Genomic DNA, 22,541 nt, shown 5'->3' with positions numbered 1-22,541 from the left:
ACACTGATCATAGATTATCTGTAACAAACACACCACTAATCCAGACAAATGCACACAAACAAATACACAGAGACACACACAACAAACACAAACACTCATTTCCAGACAGTAATGTCATATTAAATAATAAATGTATGGCAGATGTTTCTGTTTCTAGCTATATGAATGTGTGTGTGATAAGTGTGTGTGTGTGTGTGTGTGTGTGTGTGTGTGTGTGTGTGTGTGTGTGTGTGTGTGTGTGTGTGTGTGTGTGTGTGTGTGTGTGTGTGTGTGTGTGTGTGTGTGTGTGTGTGTGTGCATGTGATTATGTTTGTGAAATTCTGGGAATTTTCAAGGCTGGAAACTTTCCATGGGAATTAATTTGAATATATAGGAAATAACAGGAATATAGTGAGAAAAAGAAGTATTTGAACACCCTGCAATTTTGCAAGTTTTCCCACTTAGAAATCATGGAGGGGTCTGAAATTGTCATTGTAGGTGCATGTCCACTGTGAGAGAAATCACAATATATGATTTTTTTTAACTATTTATTTATCCTAAATTAGATGCACCTGTTTTAGGTCGTTAGCTGCATAAAGACACCTGTCCACCCCATACAATCAGTAAGAATTCAACTACTAACATGGCCAAGACCAAAGAGCTGTCCAAAGACACTAGAGACAAAATTGTACACCTCCACAACGCTGGAAAGGGCTACGGGGACATTGGCAAGCAGCTTGGTGAAAAAGGTCCACTGTTGGAGCAATCATTAGAAAATGGAAGAAGCTAAACAGGACTGTCAATCTCCCTCGGACTGGGGTTCCATGCAAGATCTCACCTCGTGGGGTCTCAATGATCCTAAGAAAGGTGAGAAATCAACCCAGAATTACACGGGAGGAGCTGGTCAATGACCTGAAAAGAGCTGGGATCACCGTTTCCAAGGTTACTGTTACACTAATACGTCATGGTTTGAAATCATGCATGGCATGAAAGGTTCCCCTGCTTAATCCAGCACATCTCCAGGCCCGTCTTAAGTTTGCCAATGACCATTTGGATGATCCAGAGGAATCGTGGGAGAAAGTCATGTGGTCAGATGAGACCAAAATATAACTTTTTGGTCATAATTCCACTAAACGTGTTTGGAGGAAGAAGAATGATGAGTACCATCCCAAGAACATCAGCCCTATTGTGAAGCATGGGGGTAGTAGCATCATGCTTTGGGGGTGTTTTTGGGGAACAAACTCAGTTAGAGCATTGAAGATGAGTCGAGGCTGGGTCTTCCAACATGACAATGACCTGAAGCGCACAGCCAGGATAACCAAGGAGTGGCTCAGTAAGAAGCATATCAAGGTTGTGGCGTGGCCTAGCCAGTCTCCAGACCTAAACCCAATAGAGAATCTTTGGAGGGAGCTCAAACTCTGTGTTTCTCAGCGACAGGCCAGACACCTGACTGATCTTAAGAAGATCTGTGTAGAGGAGTGGGCCAAAATCCCTCCTGCAGTGTGTGCAAACCTGATGAAAAACTACAAGAAACGTTTGACCTCTGTAATTGCAAACAAAGGCTACTGTACCAAATATTAACATTGATTTTCTCAGGCGTTGAGGGACTTATTTGCAGCTGTATCATACAAATAGATAGTTTAAAAATCATACATTGTGATTTCTGGATTTTTTTTTAGATTATGCACCTACGATGACCATTTCAGACCCCTCCATTATTTCTAAGTGGGAGAACTTGCAAAATAGCAGGGTGTTCAAATACTTATTTTCCTCACTATATATGGGAATTAACAACAATATTTGGTAATTAACGGGAATATATGTGAATTAACGGTAATCATAGGCGTATTAAGATCTTGTGGTGCCCCTGGGGAACTGCCACTTATAGTTAGCAAAATTCTGGCAATTTTCAAGGCTGTAAACTTTTCATTGGAATTAACGGGAATATATTGGAATTAACGGGAATATATGGGAAATTTGATTTTATTTTGCTTGTTTCAGTTGCTGCCCCTAAGATCTTGGGTACTCGCCCAATTGCCCATATGGTTAATCTGCATATGATGGTAATAAACTGGGAATTTGAGTTGCCTATAACAGGGAACTTGCAGCATAATTTTGTTTAAAACAACAAGATTAAATGCAATTTCAGTTGAATTTCTACCCTACACATGCTAAATCAGGATTCTTGAAAATTTGTATTACCTTGCATTCATGTCTGCTTATGACCAAACAAAATGTTTATTTATGTTTGTATATGATATAGTTTATATACATTTTCCTAAATTTCCAAATAATTTCCATAAATTCCCATAAATTAATGTTAAGTGTCCAATTTGAAATATTTCCAAAATTCCCCAGATTAAGTTCCCATGGAAAGTACAAAAACTTTCCGCCCATTTGCAACCCTACATGTGATATATGTATGTTCATGCGTATGCATGTGTGTGTGTGTTGTAAAGCTCCTCCTCCTGAAGGTCAATTGAACACAAATTGAATTTACTGTCTGTCCAAATAATTTCACAACAGTCTGCTCATATTAGGGAAATAATCCAACAGGTTTGGAAACAGCTGTTTGAAATGACAAACTCCATTATGATAACATGCTGCTTATGTCTAATGCTGTGAGAATGACTGTATTTAACGACGAGAGCACAATGCTGTAAGAACCTAAGGTAAGCACATGCTTGAATTAGATTCAGACACATTTAAATCAGAAAACCATGCTCACCTTCTCCTTACTCTCAAGGGCCGACCCGTCCGGTCGCGTACGAATGGTGAACGGCGTGGACAGCCGCAGCAGAATGTTCTGAAAGGTGCAAGGAATTCTGGGGGACACCAGCTCAAAGCTGTTACTGAAGGTAAGAGTTCGGTGTGGATCACTCTTGGTCTGTTTTCTGAGGCCCTCCCCGACCTGTAGAACGTCCATGTTGGGTCCCAGCACCAGGTGGAATGGAAAGGCCCTGCAAAACGTGCTCAGACCGATCCGCAAATCCAGCGGCGAACGGGACAGCTGTCGGGACCTGGCGATGGAGTGAGAGGATAAAGACGCGCGTCGAGTCCGGACCTCTCGGATGAGGAAGGACAAACAAGCGGGAGAAGAAGAAGAGGGTGGAGATGGAGACGAAGAGGGGGTGGAGTCTGCCGAAAGCTCTCCGTCCTCATTGACCGCGTGCAGCCAAGTGGGAGGAGCTTCCTCGACCGTAACGTCCGACTGGTAGATACGCCGAGCGGCGGCTCGAATCAACCCCGGCATGGCCACGCCCACGGTGGGGTCGGGGTTGAAACAGTGGAGGAGAAGAGTCCGTCCTCCACCCGTCTCCTCATCCGTCTCTTGGTTCTCCTGAGGAGCATCTTTGCATAGGAAAGAGGGAGCGTCTGATGAAGCTCTTCGACCACAGGAGGTTCTGATGTGCTCTAGAAGAGCATCGAAACCGTTGAAGAAATCCTGCAGGTTCCCTCCGAGAGCTCGCAGAACCCTCTCGTTCTCCTCAAGACACAAACCAAAGAATTCCTCTCCGAAACGGACTCGTACGGCTGCAAAGTCCGCACCTGTGCAAAATCAAATGAATTTGGTTACATCATGTGGTTTTTGTTCAAATAAGAGATGTATGATAATCCATCATGAAAGCGAAGTCAACAGTTTGCTTTCAATTATTTCATTTCATTTATTTTACAGTTAGACGTCTATTAAATTGTCACTGACAGCCCAATTTCTGATTTGTTTTAGCCTAGACGTCTGGACGGCTAATTTAAATGCAGAATTGCTTGCCGGGTTTCTCTATTAAAGCAATAAGCCACCTGAGGCATCAGGTTTATGCGAGTTCTCTAACCTTGGTAATATTGTAAGACACACACAAGTGGCTTATTGCTTTTCTAAAACAGCAGCAATAGAAATTAACGATGACACAAATGTTCAATAAAAAGTTTGTTAATCATAATAATTTATAATGATAAAAGTATTCTTCTGCAAAGTAGTGCACTTCAAAAGTTTAATTGTCGGCTGTTTACGACTGTCAAGCAACACAAGAACTTGGTCCATTAATACACAACTTCATTTGATCATTACTCTTGAAATGATCCGTTTTATAACACACATTAAAAGCAATAAAACAGCGCTCGACACATTTCACTGCTTTATAGTGTTTCTATTAACTCACATTTAAAGCAACCCTATGTAGTTTCCATGTAAAAATGACTAACAGCTCCCCATGTGGTTGAAAAGCTCAACAGTGCCTGGTATCAGACACTCTTCTGCAGGCAAGGGGAGGGGCGGGGCTGTGTGCTCTACCCTCCACCACGACTTTCAGAGTGTGCTTGTACTGTAGCAGCTAGGAGGCTGCTCAGGTTGCAGCAACAGTACAATTTGTCCAGTTAAAAGTTGTTCTATCACTGAAATAATTTTAGAGACATTATTTAAAGGTAAAAAAAACTACATAGTGTTGCTTTAAAATTCATTTTAAAAGATGCATTTACAGAAAGATCTTACGTTTGTTTAAAGGCACAATAAGTACGTTTCGCCACTCGAGGTCACTAAACAATATTAACGGCATAACTTGATGACCATGTGAAAGAATTTGGAACGATGGAAGTTGTACATTGCATCTGAAACCGAGTTCCCTACTGTAGATGATCATCAGTCATGTGACCATTTACGTCATCCGCCCTTTTTTTCAGCTTACTGCCGCCATCTTGAGTACCTACCGAGTACCAGTTGGCTACATGACAAGCATTGGCTAGCTTGCTACGATTTTCGGATTTATTATCTTTTACTGTCTATGATTCTTACGGATACAGGAAATGGCTACGAAAGATAACATTTCGCATCTCGACTGTCATGAAAAGAAACGCTATTTTAAAAAAAGAATCTTGGGTGTGATGCCTACTCGATCCCTGATGCGTTCTTCCAGCCGCTGCTACTGAACTACCACTATTTTTACAACACTAAGAAGGCACGACACAACATGAAACTTTGCTCGAAGTATCACCTGGATCTCTACACATGAACGCGAGCATTGAGAACATTGTTTGTGTACACAGAGTTTACTAAAAAGAAAGGTTTTGTACAACTGACTTGGTTGTTTTGGTGTCCGCTTGCCATCTTTGCCAGACATAAAGAATCGATCTCCGAATGCGAATGAATGAATCTCAAATGAGGCTCCTTTTTTAACTAGAGGTCAATATTTTTTGTCACTTGAGACAAAACAACGAATTATCCGTGCATTTGGAACTATGCTTTAGGAGCTATCCATCATTACTCTCCTCCCTCCTTACGTCGCATTCGGAGATCAATACATCTTGACTGGGAAGATGGTGACGAGCGGACGCCAAAACAACCAAAGTCAGTTGTTCAAACCTTTTTAGTAAACTCTGTGTACACAAACAATCTTCTCAATGCTCGAGTTCATATGTAGAGACACAGGTGATATTTCGAGCAAAGTATCATGTTGTTTCGAGCCTTCTTAGTGTTGTAAAAATAGCGATTTTGATGCTCACAACATATTGAAGGCATAGCTTCTAGTTCTTTTGCGACCACTTCAGGTACTCAAAATTGCGGAAGACAAGTTTGAGATGTGAATGACATCAGCTGATATTCATGAATATAGTAGGCGAAATGCAGTAGTATGTCCGAATTTATAGTATTCGAAAAACAGTAGGCAGATGACTTACTACTTCCGAAAAAATTTCGAAGTGTGCATGCGATGGACACTTTACTACTCCGTGAGCCCCTGGGAGAGGAGTTATCCAACAAAGAAAAAAAAGAGGCGTCATCATATTCAAAAATGCAGGAAAGCGGTAACACGTCTCGGTAACAAATGTAAATACATATAGGAAACAGCTGTTCCCCTTGTGGTTGAATTGTACTCGTTTAAAGGTGCATTATGTAACTCTTAGAAGGATCTCTTGAAATACAATATAAAAAACATGACTATATTATCAGTGGTGTATAAAGACTTAACACAATGAACTGAATTGTTTTTATTACACTAGAACGTCTCGGTTACGTATGTAACCCTCGTTCCCTGAAGGAAGGGAACGGAGACGTCACGTCGTGACCGACGAATTGGGAACCGCTTCGCGGGTGACCTATCTACTTCGAGAACTATCAAAAACGCCAATGAACTTGGCATGCAGGTATTTGCATAATGCCGGCGCCGCCCCGCCAGGTGCGTATATAAGGCACAGGTGCATAATACCAAATCAGCTATATTATTGCTGAGAAGCCGAGCAACAGTGCCCGGCCTGAACAGCAATGGAACAGCAAACTGTGGCGACGGGACGTGACGTCTCCGTTCCCTTCCTTCAGGGAACGAGGGTTACATACGTAACCGAGACGTTCCCTTTCAGTCGGTCACTACGACGTCACGTCGTGACCGACGAATTGGGAATCCCTACCAAAACGCCACTGCAGCTGAACCCTTCCAGTGCCTGCAAAAGCCCTCCGCCCTCCACATAGGGGGCGGGATCTAAGGCGAAATGCAGAAGGCCGGTCACTACCTGTTCCTTAACCCACGATAGTGAAGCAGCGAACTGGGAGAAGCGTCTAAACTGAGCGGAGCTAGAACACTGCGGAAGCCATCCCCTAAGAAGGTTAAATGGATGACATAAAATATATGAAACAACCGACAGGTTGCTCAAATAAAGTCTCTGAACAATACATGGTATGTTGAGAGGTGCAGAGCAGGCTCTGCTAAGGAAAAACGTGGAGGATTAGAACCCCACGGACTATACACACAAATGAACCCCACGTAGGGGACAAATGTGGACGCCTAGCCTACACAGGTTTACAGAGAATACATCAGTGATAGGTTGACAGCGGATGCTCCGCAACACCAGCTATCAGGGCGGTGGAGGAGAGGCAAAAACAGTTTTTTAGACGTTTTTGCCCCGATGGCCTTCCATAATGGTGCAAATGTGCAGCACCAAAATAGAGGCTCCAAGCCGACACACGAGCCGACCCTCGGCATTCTTAACTAGTTAGTAGAAAGAACCCGCGTGGAAACCGGTTCGACACGAACACTATAGAATCTTGTGAACGTATTAGGTGTCGCCCAGCCTGCAGCTCTACAAATGTCTGTTAGCGAGGAACCGCGAGCCAGTGCCCAAGATGATGCCACACTGCGTGTAGAGTGGGCACGTAAATTAAATGGACAAGGCACATTCTGCTTTTGATATGCAAGGGCTATAGTATCCACAATCCAATGGGACATCCTCTGCTTGGTGACAGCTTTTCCTTTCTGCTGACCACCGTAACAAACAAAGAGCTGATCTGAGGTCCTAAAACTTTGCGTCCTGTCTATATACACACGTAGTGCACGAACAGGGCATAACAAAGCCATGGCTGGTTCTGCCTCCTCCAAAGGCAGTGCTTGGAGATTCACCACTTGATCTCTAAAAGGAGTGGTGGGAACTTTGGGCACAAAGCCGGGCCGGGGTCTCAGTGTTACGCTGGATGCAGCCGGCCCGAACTGAAGGCACGATTCATCGACCGAAAATGCATGAATATCCCCTATCCTCTTAACAGAAGCCAAAGCAAGGAGAGTTAATGTTTTCATTGTAAGAAATTTAACACTCACACTATGCAGAGGCTCAAATGGGGCTTCCTGGAGTGATTTCAGCACCAAGGACAGGTCCCAAGGAGGAATAGAGGGGGGACGCGAAGGATTCAGTCTTCGAGCGCCTCTGAGAAATCTAATGACTAGGTCGTGCTGACCCACTGTTCTACCGTTTACGGGTGAATGGTGAGCTGATATCGCAGCGATATCGACTTTAATAGTGGATGGTGACAGCCTATTCTCCAAACGACGCTGGAGATATAAAAGCACAACACTAATCGGGCATTCTCGGGGGTTTTCACTTCGGGAAGAACACCAGTCGACAAACAGGTTCCATTTAAGCGCGTAAGCCTGTCTCGTAGACGGCGCTCGCGCAGCAGCAATAGTGTTAGATACCTCTTGCGGTAAATCACTCATATCCTCCGTGCCCCGTCCAGAGACCACACATGGAGGTTCCACAGGTCGGGGCGCGGGTGCCATAATGTGCCCTCTTGTTGAGAAAGAAGGTCCTTCCTCAGGGGAATCTTCCACGGAGGGGCTGTCGCGAGGAGAGAGAGTTCTGGAAACAAACTCCTGGTTGTCCAATACGGTGCCACCAACAGCACGCTTTCCTCGTCCTCCCGGATTTTGCATAAGGTCTGCGCAATGAGGCTCACCGGAGGGAACGCGTATTTGCGCATGTTTCGCGGCCAGCTGTGTGCCAATGCATCCACGCCGAGCGAGTCGTTGGCTAGTGAATAGAACAGGCGACAATGGGTCGTCTCTGGGGAAGCAAACAGATCTATCTGCGCTTTGCCGAAACGTCTCCAAATTTGCTGAACCGCACTGGGGTGGAGTCGCCATTCGCCGGGACGCGCAGCCCGAGAGAGCGCATCCGCCTCTACATTGAGCGTGCCCGGGATTTAAATGGCACGAAGAGACCTCAAATTCTTCTGACTCCATGTGAGGAGGTGACGGGCGAGATGCGACAGGTGACGCGAGCGTAAACCGCCTTGACGATTGATGTACGCCACGGTCGCAGTGTTGTCTGTTCGAACTAATACATCTTTGCCCCGTAACTCGTTGCTGAAACGGACGAGCGCAAGATATACAGCCCACATTTCCCGGCAGTTTATGTGCCAATGCAGCTGGGGTGTCGTCCAGACCCCCGAAGCCGCAAGCCCATCGTACGTGGCCCCCCACCCCGTGTCTGACGCATCTGTGCATACTATCGCGTGCCTGGAGACCTGTCTCAGAGGCACACCGGCTCGGAGAAACGCACGGTCTAACCACGGAGTGAAAGTGCGACGACACGCAGGTGTAATGATAACACGGTGAATGCCGCGCAGCCACGCTCTCCTCGGGACTCGATCGTGAAGCCAATGCTGAAGCGGTCGCATATGAAGCAGTCCGAGCGGAGTTACAGCTGCGGCTGCTGCCATATGCCCCAAAAGCTTCTGAAACTGTTTCAGCGGGACCACGCTCTTGCTCTTGAATGTATCCAGGCAAGTCAGAATCGACTGTACACGCGCCTCTGTTAGACGAGCTGTCAAATCGATCGAGTCCAGTTCCATACCGAGAAAAGAGATTCTCTGCACGGGGCAAAGCTTGCTCTTTTCCCAGTTGACCCGAAGACCCAAACGAGCGAGGTGTTTTAAAGTTAAATCTCTGAGATCGCACAGCGTCTGACGTGTTTGAGCTATTATTAGCCAATCGTCCAGATACGCGAGAATGCGCACACCTCTCTCTCTCAGGGGTTTCAAAGCCCCCTCCACTACTTTGGTGAATACACGGGGCGACAGAGAGAGCCCGAATGGGAGGACTTTGTACTGGTATGCTCGCCCCTCGAACGCAAAGCGGAGAAACGGCCTGTGTCGGGGGAGAATGGATACGTGAAAGTACGCGTCCTTCAGGTCGATAGATGCGAACCAATCGTTTGGACGAATGCATGGAAATATGCGTTTGGGCGTCAGCATTTTGAACGGCATTCTGTGAAGTGCACGGTTCAGCGAACGCAGGTCCAAGATCGGTCGCAAGCCGCCGCTTTTCTTGGGTACAATAAAGTAAGGGCTGTAAAACCCCGACCTCATCTCGGCTGGAGGGACCGGCTGGATCGCGTCTTTCGCCAATAAGACAGCGATCTCCGCACGGAGGACGTGCGCATCGGCAGCTCTCACCGTAGTGAAACGAACGCCGGAGAATTTGGGGGGACGCCGGGCAAATTGGATCGCATAGCCGAGACGAATCGTGCGTAAAAGCCAACGCGACGGGCTGGGAAGCTGTTCCCACGCCCCCAGATACCGTGCGAGAGGGACTAAAGGCACGATCGGTGTACCCGCGGCGGGCGCAACGGAGGTGATCGCCGGTGTGTGCGTAACGGCCGCACCGACAGCAGTGTTGTGTGTAATAACACTCACCTGAGTCCGTTGCTGGGTGGTTGAGTAAGGGAGGCTCTGCTGAAGACACCTCACACCACTCGATGCACCCTCTGGCGAAGGAGGAGGGAGACGATGGGTTATGAGCCCGTAGCTGTCTCTTACCGGCTGAGAGCGCGGTGGGGTTATGAGCCCGTGCGTCGCTCTCGTTCTCCTCTGATGAGTCGGAGAACGAGGGGGGGTTATGAGCCCTCTCGTATCTCCGGAGCTCATCTGAAGACCTAGAGATGGAAGTGGAATTCGCTCTTTTTGTGGATTTGTGGGTGCCGACTGAAAAGTCGGCGGAACAGAAAAATGAAACAAAAGATTCCCCAACCGGCCCTCCTCCGGTGGGGGGAGTGGTGCCTTCACCATCTCCCGAAGAGCGATCCCCTCCATCTCTAGGTCGCCCGTCTCAGGGCCGCTTTGATCTTCTTTTACCACCCTTTGCAGCGGGCTGAGCGGGCGGGGCGGGCTGCTGACGACCGGTTCCTCGCTTCTTAGAAGAGCCCCGGGGAGGAACGGAGGCGGCCGCCGCAGGACGCCCTCGGCGAGGAGCAGGCTGAGGCGCCGACGTGGATGGGGCAGGCGCAGGACGCTTCCGACGTGGCATGATCTGAGCGATGGCCTCAGTCTGCTTCTTGGCCGCGGAGAATTGCTGGGCAAACTCCTCGACCGTCTCGCCGAACAGGCCGGTCTGGGAAACCGGAGCATTCAGGAGCCGGGTTTTATCAGCGTCCTTCATGTCCGCCAGACACAGCCAGAGATGGCGTTCCTGGACTACCAGGGTAGACATCGCACGCCCGACGGCGCGTGCGGTGACCTTGGTCGCACGAAGCGCCAGATCAGTAGCCGCACGTAGTTCAGAGAACTCCGCCGAGTCGTGACCTCCCGCGTGCAGATCCCTCAGAGCCTTAGCCTGATGAACCTGCAGCAATGCCATGGCATGCAGGGCAGAGGCTGCCTCCCCACAAGCCTTGTAAGCAGCACCGGACAGCGCCGAAGACTGCTTACAGGCCCGTGAGGGGAGAGTAGGCTGGTCCCGCCAGGAGGAAGCGACACCGGCCGGACACAACTGCATCGCGACCGGGCGCTCCACTGACGGGATACCAGTGTACCCCTTGGCATCTCCACCCTCGAGAGAGGTGAGAGGTGAAGGCTGATACGGCCGGTTCCGGGCGGAAAACGGGGTTTTCCACGACCGCGTCAGCTCTTCATGCACCTCGGGGAAGAAAGGCACCGGGGGCGAGGACTGAGAAGCCCTGGCACCCCCGAAGAACCAATCATCGAGGCGGGACGGTTCAGGTGGGGGAGGTTTAGTCCACTCCAAGCCGACCGCCTCCGCCGCCCGAGCGAGCATGGCTGCCATCTCAGGGTCGAACGCAGAAGCCGCAACCTGGCCCGAAGGCGGGAGCGGATCCGGATCGACGTCCGAGGCTGACAACCCCCCCTCCGATGTTACGGTGGATATCGCGTCAGGTGGAGGCTCGACAGAGCGCGAGGACACCGTAGAACACGGGCCGCTCGTCTCCATCGGGACCTCCGCTGGCAACGGATCAGGGCGCTGGGAGCTACTGGACGAACCAGCAGACCGACCCAGCACCGTTATACGGAGATCATCCTTCGCCAATCTGGTAGCTGCGCCCTTAGCAGCACCAGACTGGGAAGGCGGGGGCCGTTGCCGGAGGAACGACACCCGTCTCCGCAAATCCGCTATAGTCATGCCCTCGCAGACGGGGCATGAACTATCACGCAACGCTGCCTCTGCGTGCTGGAGCCCCAGACACGAGAGACAACGCTTGTGGCCATCCTGGGGGGCGATAAACACACCGCATCCAGAAACGGAGCACGGACGGAAATCCATCTTTAAAAAGACGACCCCGACCGTGACACGAATGAGTGGCTGTCTTTAAAAAGACACAAAGCTCAAACGTGCTGCTCTTTTAGGGAAATCACTCTTTTGTGCGAGCTGGTGAAACACACAGGGAGAGGCAAACGCACTCACTCGAACTCAAGTCCTAAATTAAAGAGACAGAGAGAGAGAGAAAGGGTGGAAAAAACACTGCGAGCCTCCACTGAGGTGTCTTTGCCCAACCAACTTCAGCAAGCTGAGATATTCTTTTCCCACACAGAACAGGATCTACGAAGATCAGTTAACAGCTTCTCGAGAGCAGATGTCTGCCGGCTTCGAAGCAATAAAGCTGATTTGGTATTATGCACCTGCGCCTTATATACGCACCTGGCGGGGCGGCGCCGGCATTATGCAAATACCTGCATGCCAAGTTCATTGGCGTTTTTATAGTTCTCAAAGTAGATAGGTCACCCGCGAAGCGGTTCCCAATTCGTCTGTCACAACGTGACGTCGTAGTGACCGACTGAAAGGGAATGAGACATTTTTATCTCCATACACCGCGGTCCACTTACATGGAAGTTGTTGTCATGTTTCTACAGTAGCCCTAAATGTACAAACTATTTAACAGAGCTCATTCCACCCCTGTTTGTCCTCTGGCGGATACCACATATGTTGAGGGGTGAACTGTTGGTTGCAATTCACAATCTCACCACTAAAATGTACACACACCACCTTTAACAGCAAGTTAATGGTTCACCTGTTGTAATGGCTACATGGGTCATCTAATGTATCAACATGGTGGATGTAGTACACCCTGAATTTCCTTCACACTACCCATATTCATACTATATAGTACCGTCGATGAGTAGGTACTTCATCTAATTCAGTACATGCTGTCACAGTATGCGGGATGTCGATAGTAAATGGTTCACAAATCATGTTTATGGATGACGTACTGAAATAATGTTTTATAACCGTTAGATTATAAAGTAAGCCCAAAGTTTGGCTTGATAGAAACAATCATAGATATGTATAAAGGCTAGATGTGTTACGGCAGAGTCTCTAATGTCATCACCCGGCGGCCATCCCACCACAGGCAGCTCGCTCACTCGTAGCATTGAGTTTAATGGTGCAGGTACTTTTAAATGACCATAACGATTTTCAAACGGTTTGGTTTCTTACAAACTTTATTAACGTGGCTATAATTCTAGATGCTTTATTCATGATTTTTTTTTGTATAAGTATTTAGTGTCATAGGTACATCTTTGACGTTTCTAACAAACCAAACCGCTCGAAAATCGAAAATTAAGCAAGCCATGGCCATTCAAAAGCACCTGCACCACCATTACCCAACGCCACGAGTGAGCGAGCCGCCCGCGGCAAGACGGCCGCCAAATGCAGACGTTCCACTCAGAAACATCTAGCCTTTATACATATCTATGAAAACAACAACTGAGTGTGCTGGACACTTCAATTATACAGATGCATGCAGCGCTGCGCAGATAGATCCGTGTATGACATCACGAGTATCACAAATTCAAACGTTAAAAAGATTTTGGAGTATGCAAGTACACATGTGAACAAAATATACACTATGCTAGTGATTTTTGGATATTTTAATGCATATTGTGTCATATTGACCCGCAGCAAACGGTGAAAACTGCGGCATTAGAAGCGATGACGCTCTGATACGTGAAAGACGTGCAGTAGGTTTATCTGGGCATTGCTCAGTTCAGATGTCTCATTGCGGTTTATTTATAACGTGTTCTGGTTAGGGGTGGAAGAGTTTGTATCTTAGCAACAGCTCGGGAACGGAGACTGCAGAAATGAAGGCAGATTTTAGGGAAGTGTTCTGATGCTGACGTGTGTCTATATGTGTGTGTGTGTGTGTATCGGGGTCAGTAAGTGTACGATAAGGTCAGAGTTTTGCTGTCGATGTGTGTGTTTGTGTGATCAGTCAGCAAAACATTTGTCAAAACATCATTACATCAAGATTCAATACATTAACATTATTTCTGCGAGAAGAAATATGAATTAAACTGATTCAAGCCTGGGCGTGCACGTACCTAAAATAGTTGCTGTGTACTTCAGTATTCCTGAGATGTCGGACTGCGCGTCACAGCGCGAGTTATCAAACAAACATTTCTGCTCATCTGACAAGCTTCTCACAAACTCCTGTCCACTGCAAAACAGAGAAAAGGAGAGAAAGAGAGTGTTTAAACCAAAGGCCTTCAACCTTTAAAGGCCAAGGACCCTTTAAAAGATAGAAAGGGGGAGCAGGGGCCCCAGGACATGTAATAAATTAAGACTGGATTTACATACTTTGTTGTGATGGTTATGTTACAAAGATATTAAATTAAAATGTATTAGGCCTGCAATTAATCGCATACAAAATAAAAGTTTGTGTTTGCATAATATATTTGTGTGTGTGACTATTATGTATATATAAATACACACATACAGACACAAAAATGTTATGTTTTTATTTAAATATATAATATAAAATATTTTAAAATATAAATAAATACATATTGGTCAATTAGGGTGGCAAATGAGAGGCAGAAATTGTAAAAATGCTTGTTTGTTGTCTTTTAATAAAATTAATTTTTATGCATTAAAAAAATCTAAATAAATATACAGTGTGTGTGTATATATATACACTCACCTAAAGGATTATTAGGAACCCCTGTTCAATTTCGCACTAATGCAATTATCTAATCAACCAATCACATGGCAGTTGCTTCAATGCATTTAGGGGTGTGGTCCTGGTCAAGACAATCTCTTGAACTCCAAACTGAATGTCAGAATGGGAAAGAAAGGTGATTTAAGTCATTTTGAGCGTGGCATGGTGGTTGGTGCCAGACGGGCCGGTCTGAGTATTTCACAATCTGCTCAGTTACTGGGATTTTCATGCACAACCATTTCTAGGGTTTACAAAGAATGTGAAAAGGGAAAAACATCCAGTATGCGGCAGTCCTGTGGGCGAAAATGCTTTGTTGATGCTAGAGGTCAGAGGAGAATGGGCCGACTGATTCAAGCTGATAGAAGAGCAACTTTGACTGAAATAACGACTCGTTACAACAGAGGTATGCAGCAAAGCATTTGTGAAGCCACAACACGCACAACCTTGAGGCAGACGGGGCTACAACAGCAGAAGACCCCACCGGGTACCACTCATCTCCACTACAAATAGGAAATGAGGCTACAATTTGCACAACCTCAACAAAATTGGACAGTTGAAGGCTGGAAAAATGTTGTCTGGTCTGATGAGTCTTGATTTCTGTTGATACATTTAGATGGTAGAGTCAGAATTTGGTGTAAACAGAATGAGAACATGGATCCATCATGCCTTGTTACCACTGTGCAGGCCCCTTAGTGCCAATTGGGCATCATTTAAATGGCCTACCTGATCATTGATTCTGACCATGTCCATTCCATTATGACCCCTTTACATCCCTTTATCCTCTGATGGCTACTTCCAGCAAGATAATGCACCATGTCACAAAGTTCAAATCATTTCAAATTGGTTTCTTGAACATGACAATGAGTTCACTGTACTAAAATGGCCCCCACAGTCACCAGATCTCAACCCAATAGAGCATCTTTGGGATGTGGTGGAACGGGAACTTTGTGCCCTGGATGTGCATCCCACAAATCTCCATCAACTGCAAGATGCTATCCTATCAATATGGGCCAACATTTCTAAATAATGCTTTTAGCACCTTGTTGAATCAATGCCACGTAGAATTAAGGCAGTTCTGAAGATGAAAGGGGGTCAAACACACTATTAGTATGATGTTCCTAATAATCCTTTAGGTGAGTGTATATATCTTAAAATGTTTCTTATATATCTAAATGTTTATTTATATACACAACATAACTACACACAGTGCACACACATATCTTATGCAAAAACAAACTTTTATTTTGTATGCGATTAATCGCGATTAATCTTTAGACAGCCCTAAAATGTATTCAATTTATGCATTTACAGGCCAATTAATACTTTTTTCTCCTACCTAATTTTATCAGTTCAAAGGATATATTTTGCTGATATTTTGCATTCAAACAATATTTAGAGGACCCCCAGTAAAACTACCATGGACTCCCAAGGGAACCCGAAGCCCCTGTTGAAGACACATGGTTTAAACAAAATATCCAAGTGGAAAATAAAATTGCTCTAGGGTCAAACTCATTTCATTATGTGATATATTTAGAGCAAAACTGATTATTTAATCCATTAATCCCTTGTGATTTGTTTGGATGGTGAAAAGTGGGAGTTACATTTCTGAATAAAGTCACAGCAGAATGGATTTTCTGTTATTGTCATAATCTTGTACTAACATTACCAGCAATAAATATGCGTTACATCAGATGAAAGTTATTTTTCAGATTCCCATCATTTCGATTAAAATGTATGAAGTCTAACCTTATCTGTCTGTGAAATAACATGCACTAATAAATCATTCACAAAAAGACAAAGAAAGTATATTAAAAAGCTGAACAGGATCCAGTTTGATTTACTGTTGACGATAATGGTCGTATTTCGTATCGTCCTTCTCACATTAGTTAAGACAGATGCAGTAAGAGCAAAAGAAACAAAGTCATCCATTTGATTTAGGAAGACTTTGATTGGAGACTTTGGTGTAAGACATTAGTCAGATCAAACAAGAGATTATTTACAGGATTTATAACCTGAATGCGTGCAGTGTATATCTGTGGATGTACCTGATGTCTCTCTGTCTGTAATACTCGGCTGTTCGCTGCATCGCCAACTGAATCGTCTGACTCTAAAAATAAAACAGAGCATTGCAGTAACCAATTGAAATTCAGACAACGATATTCAGTCCATCAAAATGAAGCAGGGTTTTATTTTTATTCAAAACCCACCCGTCCAAAAAAAATGACATATTGGTTTTATTTTTTCATCGAAATAGAGTACCGCTCACAGATCTATGCAGAACAACTTACATTTAACCTATTCATTTCCTGAAAAGCTTTAAAAGCATTGTGAATAAGAGATGCATATGTGCACTTAAGCAACGTAACCACAGAAGAGAATGATCAAAAACTACCATCGTATTATCAAAATGTTGTACACGTTTTCATAGTAATCTATATTCACTCATGTATCTTGCAAAACCCATAAATACGGTATCATTCAGTACCATAGTATTATTAGCATTCAGAAACAGTATCATTTAAAAAGATCCATTTATGTACCAAATATGTGAGGTACAAATATGTACTAATTGTTTCTGGGGTGGCAGTAAAACCATTTATGACCCTTCATGGACCACAAAACCACATATTTTAAAAACATCATCATCTTGGAATAAATAAATGATCTTTCCATTAGTCCCTTTCACACATAAAGTCTTTACTGGTAATTTACTGGTAAATTGCCGTTAACATGTCATGTGTGAACAGAACCTTTCCGGTAAATCAGTGCTCCCAATTTACCAGTAAGACAGGTTGTAAGATTACCAGTAATTTACCGGTAAGCGCTGTGTGTGAACGAAAATTATAGGATTACCGGCATTTAGAACGGACGATGTCAGACCGTGCTGACAGCTTCGGGCCAATCATAGCGTTTTAATACAGATGACGCGTTTACCCCCGCAGTGTTTACTGACGTTTCTACACACATGCTGCTTGAAAGTTGAGCACACCTGAAGTTTACGTCCACATTTCTTCACCAAAGTTGTTTAAAACAGCTTACCGCCGAATTGCCGACGTCCTTAGCACGCCCTCTGTGAAGCCTAAAGTGCAAACTGTTGTTAAAAACGCATTTTCGATTTGACGTCGTCTCATTCAATGTTGTTTGGTCATGAGCAACTTCGCGACTCTTTACCACAGACGTGAAAACAACAAAATACGGACCGTGGTTATGAACGACGTGGATTGTTTACAAATACAACACTGAGCTTGCCGCGTGCTACAGGTACTTTCGCTTTCTCAACGAATTTACCGGTATTTTGATACTGATGTGTGAATGATGTCTTACTGGTAAAATAACGGAACGCCACTGCGTGTGTGAACAGCACATTTTTGTATTTACTGGTAAATTCATTCTGGTAAATTCATGGTAATTTACCAGAATTACTGTGTGAAAGAGGCTAATGATGTATGGTTTGTTTGGACAATTGTTAGGACATATGAAGAGTTTGGTTCCAAAACGCAATAAATCCATTTTGACAAATTTCGGTAAAAAACGTGTTTTCTATACCAAGAAAGTGACAAGTTGAAAAACATATTTTCTGTTACAAACTTTCACATAGCATCTTTAGGTTATAAAAACATAAAAAAAATCAAATCCATAACTTGATTTTCAAAGATTTATTATAAAAACGAATTCTTTTTTCCACAAAATGCAATAAATCCATGACAGTTTTTTTTTTCAAAATGCTATAAATCTATTAAATCAATGTATAAATGTGCATTTCTTTTTGTTATGTTATATTTATTTAGTTGACTAGTGGTATACAATGATTAAAAAATAAACATTAATGGCATTAATCAAAACACTTACTTTGTCATATTAAAACACTGTCATTGCTGCGGTTATACTTGACGTCGTCTCTCTACATTTTTCACAGCGATCAGCTGTAAAATGTTTTGGTCCTGCTCGATTTTCGTTGACTTTGAGTAAAATAATGTAAAGTTTTCATAAGATCCTCTGGGGTCAATGTTTTAGCATGATAGGCTTGATGCTGTCGGGAGAACAAGCACCCGAGTGCCTCTCGCTAAAATTATTAGATGTTGATGGCTTACGTTTCTTTCCCATCACAGAAAACCATCACAGGTTTATGAATGCAATTAAAGTTTTATTTTGTTTTGTTTGTTGATCACGAAGTACAAAGTAGATGAGGAAAACTAGGACTCCGTGTACTCAGCGCGCCGCCATGTTTGTTTACATTGCGTGAACGGTGGGCTGTAATTTCTGGAGTGGATTTATTGCACTCTGTAAAAAAGGGGGAGTGGCGTTTATCGCATTTTGGGAAAAAAGGGAGAAAAGATGACAGAATAACACGGCAGATATTGGATTTTGTGTAAAATTTAGAATTTACTTTTAACTACTGACCTGATATAATACTGATTTTGGCAGTAACTCATTTTTTTCAAAAATGCCGTTTATCGCGTTTTGGAACCAAACTCTTCATATATTTGGTCGAGATGCAACTATGTGAAAACCTGGAATCTGAGACTGGAAACATCTAAATACTAAGAAAATCGCCTTTTAAAGTCATAAATACATTTTTGATATATTTACGATAGGAAATAAAAAAAAAATCTTCATGGGACATTATCTTAACTTAAAGGCGGAGTCCACGATGTTTGAAAGCCAATGTTGATATTTGAAATCACCTAAACAAGCACGCCCCTACCCCAATATAATCTGGACCTTCTGTTGATAGACCCGCCCCACACATACGCAACCCGGCAAGGATGTCGGTTAGTAGACACGCTCCTTACTGCTGATTGGCTATGAGTGTGTTTTGGTAGTCGGCCCGTCTCATTTTCCAAAGTGTTTTTCAAACATCGTGGACTCCGCCTTTAATATCGTAATGACTTTTGCATTAAAAAAAAAACTATAGTTTTGACCCACACAATGTAGCCTATTATCGGTCATTGCAACAAATATACCCGTGCGACTTGTGACTGGTTTTGTGGTCCATGGTCACATTTGGGTCCATTTGAATCCGCCTGTGTGTCCTATTCGGCTGATTTTAAAGGGATTTACGGAGCTGATGGACTTGTAACAGAATACACCCTTAAGCCTTATCCAATCATCTGTCTTTATCAAGCTACCACGGCAACAATATACCAATCAAAATCCTCCTCGTTTCAGCAAAGCTCTTAATAGAGCTCAAATCCAGATTTACCAGCTTTAGTTATCTTTCACTGCTCTCTCTCTCTCTCTCTCTCTCTCTCTCTCTCTCTCTCTCTCTCTCTCTCTCTCTCTCTCGCAACCTGCTTCATAATAGCATAACACTGGGTTAAGATGGAGAGAGCTGTGACCTGGTGAAAACCCCTAAAGCAATAGTTAACCCAAAAAAAGAATCATCATTATTTACATAATTTAGATACACATATATACCTCTGAGGTACTAATATATGCACCCTTTAAGGTGAACTTTCTGCAATGGTACCGCCCCTAATGACAGCTTTCATACCTTTATTTCTTAAAGTGTTGCTATATGGCACAGAGATTGCATCTTATGGCACAAACCTTTCCGCCTTTTCATTAGGACATGATTTAGTTTGTGCATTTAGGGGGGGTTTAATCCATTTGCATTGATGTACGCACCGTAGGCGAAACCTGACCTCCCTTCCCGACTCAGTTTTGGATCTGTGCCATTGGAGCAGTTGGTTTGCTATGAACCACATTTCAAGTGCCTTTCGAGTACGCACATGCACACACGCGCACACACACACTGGATGAATTCACTCGAGTGAACCTCGGGGAAGAAAAAATTCTGATGCACAACCGACTGCAGACATACTGTACATGCACATCTCTCTGCATATGCACTCGAGTGTGTGTTTGAGACATGAATATACGTTATTACCAATGTACAGGAGGTTACCTCACCCCTCCACACACACACATCTATCTGAATGTCATTTGCACACATTCAGACAGGGTAAATATGCTGTGCCGGCACATTTTACACTAGTTTTATATTCGAGCACAAATGTTAGATGGCATGGGTGACCGATGGTTTTATCATTCAACATCCACACAGTCACCAGATCTGCTGTTCAGAGAAGATGAAGGAAACAAATCCATCACCATCACTTCTATAATAACAGTATTTACACTAGACTAGTAATACTGAGTTTTCCTAGGTAGTTAAATTGGTAGAGCATTGTGTTAGTAACATAAAGTTTGTGGGTTTGCATATCTGTCTGTCTGTCTGTCTGTCTGTCTGTCTGTCTGTCTGTCTGTCTGTCTGTCTATCTGACTGTCTACTTGTGTAGCTATACCTTGATACTCCTTAAAAAAGGTGCTACAATTCTTCACAGTGATCCCATAGAAGAAAAACTTTGGTTCCCCAGAGAACCATTCAGTCAAAGGTTAATAAAATAATCATCAATCCATCCATCCGTCCGTCCATCCATCCATCCATCCATCCATCCATCCATCCATCTATCTATTTCTTGATACTCCTTAAAAAGGTGCTACAAAGGTTATTTATAGTGATGCCATAGAAGAACCATTATGGTTCCCCAAAGAACCATTCAGGTAAAGGTTCTTAAAACAACCATATATCCATCCATCATCCATCCACCCATCTATCTATTCCTTGATACTCCTTAAAAGGTGCTACAAAGGTTAGAAGAACCATTTTGGTTCCCCCAAAGAACCATGTCAAAGCTTAATCTATCTATCTATCTATCTATCTATCTATATATCTATCCATCCATCCATCCGTTAATACTCCTTAAAAAATGTGCTACATAGGTTTTTTACCGTGATGCCATAGAAGAACCATTTTGGTTCCCGCAAAGAACCATGTCAAGGCTTAATCTATCTATCTATCTACCTACCTACCTACCTACCTACCTACCTACCTACCTACCTATCTATCTATCTATCTATCTATCTATCTATCTATCCATCCATCCATCCATCCATCCATCCATCCATCCATCTATCCCTTGCTGCATAGTTTTTTTACCATGATGCCACAGAAGAACCATTTTGGTTCCACAAAGAACCATACAATCAAGGGTTCTTAAAAGAACCATATATCCATCCATCCATCCAATTTGGTCTCTATGAGGTTCTTCTATGGCATCATAGATAAGGGGGTCACATCTGCAGTACGCCATACTCATGTAAGATGAAATAAAATTAAGGTAGAAAAGGTTCGGTACCGTGGGTGAGGTGAGGCGTCTCAAACTCTCCCCGAGCGAGTCCAGATTGACGCGTTTGCGCCGCGCGACCCTCCTGCTGACGGCCGCGTCCTCGAACGGACCCGAGAGCGTCTCCACGGGGCTCTTGCCGTTCCAGAAGACGCGCGAGAACGGACACTCTCCATCCTCACCCGGGCTCTCCAAATAATCCGAGCCCATGGAGCTGAAGGATTCGGAGGAGATCTTCCGCGAGGACATGCTGCTGGTGCGGACCGACTCATCAGACGCGCGGGTCACACCGAACCATGGCGGAACCGGGACGCGCGCGCCTCAGCCGTGCGCTCTCACTTCCCGGGAACAAATGCGGGATTTTGTGATCGCCTAATGCGTGTAATTTTTTAGACCAGTTTATTCTGCGTAGGTTCGGGGAGCGATGGGTTATTATTACCGAATCCCGTTCACATCGGCGACCCAGTTGCTCCGTAGACCGACGAAGAGACCCGGAGAGCTCATGATCCCCGCCGATGCTGTCTGTCCGTCAGTCGTGCGGTTCTCTGTGCGTCTGTCACTCACGGAGACGCGCGCCCAGATGCGCGTAAAGATGAGAAATATTTCAACATCAAGAGCGCGCAGAACTAAGAGAACCAATCAGTTAACACAGAGCAGAGAAAGAGAGAGAGAGAGAGAGAGAGAGAGAGAGAGAGAGAGAGAGAGAGAGAGAGAGAGAGAGAGAGAGAGAGTGAGAAAGGAGTTAAGAAAGACAGAGTGAGAGAGAGAGAGAGAAAGAGAGAGAGAGAGCGCAAGGGAGTGAGAGAGTATAAGGGTGAGTTAGAAAAAAAATAAAGTGTATATCATGTATAAACAAGTGCAGTACACAAACTGATTAGAAATTTAGCAACC

At 44.5% G+C, this 22,541-nt stretch overlaps 1 protein-coding gene across 1 annotated transcript in view; it reads right to left on the bottom strand.

Annotated features, from left to right (window-relative positions):
* The window catches only part of gucy1a2 (guanylate cyclase 1, soluble, alpha 2), a 35,824-nt gene extending 13,518 nt beyond the window's left edge, over positions 1–22,306 (bottom strand). Inside the window, exons 1-4 of the mRNA XM_055197495.2 lie at positions 21,663–22,306; positions 16,506–16,567; positions 13,844–13,959; positions 2,708–3,528 (exon numbers count right to left, since the gene is read on the bottom strand). Coding sequence (XP_055053470.1) covers positions 2,708–3,528; positions 13,844–13,959; positions 16,506–16,567; positions 21,663–21,899 — 1,236 coding nt within the window. The 5' untranslated portion in view covers positions 21,900–22,306. The remainder of the gene's footprint in view (positions 1–2,707; positions 3,529–13,843; positions 13,960–16,505; positions 16,568–21,662) is intronic.
* Positions 22,307–22,541: the final 235 nt, after the last annotated feature.

This window comes from Misgurnus anguillicaudatus, chromosome 24 (genome assembly GCF_027580225.2).
Source record: "Misgurnus anguillicaudatus chromosome 24, ASM2758022v2, whole genome shotgun sequence".
Classification (NCBI taxonomy): Eukaryota; Metazoa; Chordata; class Actinopteri; order Cypriniformes; family Cobitidae; genus Misgurnus; species Misgurnus anguillicaudatus.
This window is presented reverse-complemented; position numbering and strand designations above follow the sequence as displayed.